This window comes from Lytechinus pictus, chromosome 2 (assembly GCF_037042905.1).
Source record: "Lytechinus pictus isolate F3 Inbred chromosome 2, Lp3.0, whole genome shotgun sequence".
In the NCBI taxonomy this organism is placed as follows: domain Eukaryota; kingdom Metazoa; phylum Echinodermata; class Echinoidea; order Temnopleuroida; family Toxopneustidae; genus Lytechinus; species Lytechinus pictus.
In genome coordinates this window covers 29,679,500-29,685,383 of record NC_087246.1, presented here as the reverse complement: position 1 = coordinate 29,685,383, position 5,884 = coordinate 29,679,500, and the positions used below count along the sequence as shown (strand labels likewise).

Below are 5,884 nucleotides of genomic sequence, written 5' to 3'. Positions count from 1 at the left end.
CGTGCTCGTGCATGACAGACATCAGCTTTACATTTCCCAGAATCTTTTCAATATTGACTCCGAAGGTCTCTACGAACTTCATATCTTCCCAAGACGAAGCGAAATAAGGAGGACTCGGTCACAGTGGAATACTTGTATGCTGAAATTTCGGAGCTTTGTTTGACCCCAATCGATTGAAATTGTTTGGATTCGGCCGCTGATTGAATCAGGGCTGGGCAAAATATTAAATTGCATCTTGATTTGTTCATATTTTTCATATATTCATGTAGAAGGGAGACGTCTTCTTCGCCTTCTATTTCCATCGTTGGAGACAAGTGGACAGTTGTTTTCAGACTTCACATATCAAATGGTACTTTAATATTGTTTAATGAAGGATGTTGTAATGTGTTAATTATTTCGATATTGACATCATAGGACCCAGTTATATATTTATCAGGTCTTGTAATTTTCCTGCTAGTAGAGAGTCGGCTATAAATCTGTGACATTACAAAACAGCTCGATGAAGAGAGAAAGCGAATTGGAGGTGTCTTGTAAAATCGAAATTATAGTAGACGCCATTACAAACTCCTCAAAAGTGCACGACTATGAATATACTATGATACCCCGTTTGCCTCAATGAAATATGATAGTCATTTAAAACTTATTCCCTTCATTTCGTCGTTATTTTGACAATTAATAAGACTATCCCCTCTACATCACTCTATATCTCTCTCTTCAAAATGGATGACATAGCCTATACAACCTGTGAAATAGTTATCGCTGCCTTATCCGTCATCGGCAACGGACTCGTTCTCTATATCTACACCAGCAACAGCCGTCTCCATACTGTCACCAACTATTTCATCGTGTCTCTGGCCATCGCCGATTTCCTAGTAGGCCTTCTCGGGGTACCCTTCGCTATCCTGACCAACGAAACTCTCCCTCATGGAAGCTTCTATGGCTGCCTCATCATGCTGAACTTTCTCCTCTGGCTCTGCGGGGCATCCACCTTCAGCCTGATCGGTGTCTCCCTCGACCGCTACATCGCCATCTCTTACCCGCTGCGCTACAACGTCTTCGTCACGCCCCTCCGGGCCATCGTCGTCATCATCGTGTGTTGGATTATGGCCGCCATCGTCGGGTTCCTGCCCGTGGTCGGCTGGAACAAGGGGGAGCCCGAGGACGGGAAGTGTTTCTTTATTCACATCATTCACATGGATTACATGTTGTTCAATGCGGTCATGGTCATCTACATTCCACTTGTCGTCATGGTGGTCATCTACGCTTTCATTTTCCGAGCTGTTCGTAAACAGGTAAGTCAATATAAATGTTTCATAACTTTCCTTCCTGCTGAGAGCCATAACGCCTATCAAAATTTTAACATGTTTTGAATAATTGCCAACTATATGATGCTTGCCATATCCATGGCCCGTTTATCCTTTTGCATTGTTTTCGCAAATCATCGATTAATCCTCACTTTCTTAAAATGTTAAACAGCTGAAAATATGTGACATCCTTCATATCGACAATTGACCGATCGAAGGCATTCTAAATATTCACATTTATCGATAACATACCATTGAACAAAAATCTATATTCTTCAGAACATCGTGTTCATCTTTGTCGTCACTGCACAAAGCGTATATCATCAACGTGTTAGTGATTGTGGTGATAAAACCCATTGGCTGACTTTTACGACAAAATATGGAACAAGGTCGTCTAACAAACGTCCGTCTATATTCTTCTCTCGTCCGTATGTAGAATGTTCAACATTACTTTCAATTTTCTGATTGAAAAATAATAAAGATAAATACGATTACCGATTCGGTGACTTATAAATTACCATTTAATGGCGGAGAAGAAAAGGAGGAGGAAGAACAAGCAACATAGGAAGAAGAAGAATAACAACACCAAGATGATGGTGATTATGAAGAAGAAGCAAGAAAAAGAAAAATAAAAAGAAGGGGAAGAGAAAAAAGAACAAACTAAAAAAAAAGGGGGAAAAAAGAAGAAAAGGAGGAGAAGAAGAAGAAACTTCCACTAAAAATATCATTTTTTTTTCTTCTTCATTTGTCTTTCTTATTGTATGGTTTTCCTTTTATGATCAGTGTTGCGGGTTCGGCTTTTGGACCAGCACTAACCCAACAAATCTTGAAAAGAAAAGTCAATTTGCCACTTTCATCAATCGTGTAAATAGCTCTCTAAGTAGCATCGCCGTAGAAAGCATAAGAAAAAAAAACATTGAAACTCGAGACCCTAACGAACCATCCCTGGATAAACAATTTACAATAATTCACTGCTCTTTCAGTAAGTTCCCTTTGCAGTTTACCAATTTATTCAATTTTCATGAGAGTGTCATAAAAAAAAGTGCAGCAACTTTTTGTAAGATTTGTTTGAGGGCAAAGAGAGCGCATTAACCGTCTTGGGACAGAGTGTATACTGATTTTTTTTTCAACCTTGAAGGGAAACCTTTCCTGTGTTCGTAAGGACATTCCTCTTCAGTGAATCTCTCCCTGAATAATGACCGTGATGACCACCAGGTCTTCAATATATCTACAGGTTGCTATTATAATTTCCCAAGTGCCAATGGCGGCGTTGTATTAAAACAGCCCACCCGGCAGCCCACACGATCATTCTGCTCTTGATTCTAATGAGTGGAGGTAACCTATCAAAATTAAATTGTCTAATCATGAAGTATTGAAGTGACGATTTTTCTTGCGCTTCTTTGATTATGACTCGGCCGGGAATCTAACCCACCCCCCCCCCCCACCCCCCTCATTCATGGCGGGCGCTCTACCACTAAGCCATTCTCAAGTCTGAGGGATTATTGAGCATACACGGTTTGTCGTAAAAGGTATGGTTAGATTATACTATCGAGTAAAAATGTATCATTATTAAAAGAAAGACGGAAGATGGTAAAAATGCAGGATCTTAGAATACATTTCAAAAATACAAATAAGAAGGAAAATATACGTAGACTAAAGTCATTACCATGGCGTCTACATGGCAATGGAGAAAAATGAGGTCAGTTTGGTACATTTATACCGAATAAACACCAATTTACATATATGAATTATGGGATATCATCCTCGGTTCGTTTTCCAAATAGATCTATTTTGAGAGAATTGTCAAACTATCTGGAAAGGGGAGAAAGAGGGGCGGATGAATGTGATGGCAAGATAATGAAGATGGAATTCAAAATGTAGAGGAAATTTCCATTTCAAATCAATATTTGTGAAACAATCTTCAATGCTGACAAAAAAAGAGACAACAAAAGAAAATCAGGGAGCGCTGATAAGTAACATCCAAACATGAGGAACTGCAATTTAAAACATTTCCTTTTCATGCAAGCAAATAACAAAAAACAAAATACTGCGCCCCTTCTTTTTATAGCAGCAAACATTTGAATTTTTTTTAAACCATCGTACTGAAACAAGTAGATGGACCGATAGTACAAATACAACTAATGACGTTATTGAAAAAAAATGCCAAAGAGGAAGAATATAAAACAAATCTTTATTCACGGTAATCTAACCACTCGAAAGAGAGGCAGAATTTAAAGCAAAGATAAATCATGAAATAATGGATCCCATGTATCTTTCCGCCGTATCTCTGGGGCTTATATTGATTGGGTGTCCTAGTATCTGGATTTCCAATGGCAGACGTGAATGTTTTAGCAAATTATCACTGTTTGTAAAGGAAATTGGGAAGTTATTTGTAGAAATCCTCATATCGAGTGGTAATTTGATACGGTATAGGCGGTACACTCGAGAGAGGAGGTACACCTCCTCAGGGGAAATTGAATGATCCTGAAATGAAGGTCAATATTTATTGCAAACCGAAGGAGGAGGGGCGGGGCTACGGGTATCGGAATAAAACAACAACAACAGAAATTCCAATTTATATGAATAATTTTAATGTATTTATCAATATTTCAAATTCATCGAATTTATTTTGAGATCTGGTCGATTGACTTACTAAGATGCCAAATCTACAAGATCTAAGAGATTTTTTTTTCTTTTGAATGTTTAATGTCAAGCCATGTTTTACTTTAACCAATTTATTTCATTCAAGGGACGTTTCGCTACAGACGATTTGTGTTTATGCTTTTGTCTTACTGTGTCTTCTTATTTTCAGATGGGGCACTCTTTTTTTGTCAATGCGGATATCATTTTGCATGGTGAACAGCAAACAGCCAAGCAAAATTTATTGGTCTTATATTTAGAGTTGGCTCGTTTCGCTTTTTCGGATTTATATATATATATATATATATATATATATATATATATCATATATATATATATACATATATAAACCCCTTCATAGCCCCATGGCGCAACTGAATACATCTTTAATGCCTAACGATAATCGCTTCTACACTATTTTTTATCTCTCGTGTAATTTTATTGAATGTTAGCATTCTCCTAATGTGCTTTCTCTCCCACCAGTTAGATGTTATGAGGGAAAACAATGGACTTGGAGATGCCTCTTGGTAATCTAATACTGATTTCAATGCACACATTGTGGCTGTTGATAAAAGTCATGACTCACTCACTATTGGTCAATGGAGGGGTAATGGGACGTGCCTCCCTTATCATGTCTATATATATGTAGAATGAAATTCGAATAAGGTTGAATTCATGAAAGGGGGTGCTATAGAACCCGTGACTTGACCAGAAGGTTTAAGGAGTGATTATTGATTATTTTCTCTTTTTATTATTTTTTTGAAGAATATTACTCGCAACGGAAATGTGGAGTTGAATGGTTTGTTAAGGAACTGACCATATTCTTGTTGTTACTCTAATTCCCCCCTTCTCTCCTGAACGCCACTGGATGAGGAAAGGAGGGAAATGGTTGACGTAGAATGATGAATGGACAGGGCTCGAAACCCCTCACAGTATTTGGTTTTGATATATGCACACATACCCATATCCCTCTGTGAGATATCCATTACGACGCTTGAAGTACCCACAGTTCACTCATTTACCTTATTTTGTCTATTTTGCTCGATTTCTCTTTGGACGAAGGCGCCATTTTGATTGTGCAATTGCTCACTTTGTGGAGTTCCGAAAAAATTTGACCTTACGATTTCAAAGGCTGGTTGCATTTAATTCGAGTCCGTCCGTTGTTTGTCTTTGAAACCATCCTAATGTATTTGAAAACATCACGTAATTGCATTTTCATTTTTCCTATATATACGTATTTTTACTGTGTTATTGTCTGCACCGTCATCTATCCCTTTTAAAATAGTAGAGGGAAATCTCATTTTTTTAAAACCAAAATCTAATACCCCACCTCTCCCACTGTTTACCCATTACCCCCCCCCCCCCTCCCCCATCTCCCTCTCTCAGGCTCTCCCACCCCTTATTTTGCAACTCCCGTTATTGAAGTGAATAACAACGCCGGTGAACGACGTCAACGTGTTTGTTTGGTAAAATTGGAGACCGCTAACATTCACTAATCGATACACAATCTAGAAAATTAATGTGCTTAGCACATGCTCAGACTAATAACACCGGGATAATGAATTAATTTGCAGTTGAGGTAATGGATTATTTTCTGTCAGGTGACTTTTGTGTACACTAGGGAAATAGCAAACATTGATAATATTTGTCATTGATTCAGCTGATCATTGTCTCTAATGAAGCCTGGTTCGATTAGGTGTTACGAGAAAATCTAACGGCAAAAGCTAAACACATCTAACTCGTTCCACAAAAGCTCAGATTTCCCTAGAGAATACCCTTCATGATTCTTTGTAATTTGCAATAGGAAAATATGAAACGAGGTTTGAATTATGAAATGTATACTGCAGTAGTGGAGTGACAAGTGAAAATACAAAAATCACGTGAACAGATGGAAAGATACAGAGAAAGAATCGGTAGAAGATGTAGTGAAGGAGAGAGAG

The 5,884-nt window shown here is 38.1% G+C and overlaps 1 protein-coding gene across 1 annotated transcript; it reads left to right on the top strand.

Moving 5' to 3' along the window:
- LOC129272996 (adenosine receptor A2a-like) lies at nucleotides 1–4,475 on the top strand. The gene is made up of 2 exons (XM_054910067.2): nucleotides 1–1,292; nucleotides 4,428–4,475. The coding sequence occupies exons 1-2, from the start codon at nucleotides 720–722 to the stop codon at nucleotides 4,473–4,475; spliced, it is 621 nt and encodes a 206-aa protein (XP_054766042.2). The 5' UTR covers nucleotides 1–719.
- The last annotated feature ends 1,409 nt before the right edge of the window (nucleotides 4,476–5,884 follow it).

Excerpts from the sequence above, each read along its gene's own strand:
- LOC129272996 (XM_054910067.2), top strand. The coding sequence starts at position 720 with ATGGATGACATAGCCTATACAACCTGTGAAATAGTTATCGCTGCCTTA. Across the intron at positions 1,293-4,427 it reads TCCGAGCTGTTCGTAAACAG|TTAGATGTTATGAGGGAAAA; the intron begins GTAAGTCAATAT and ends CTCTCCCACCAG.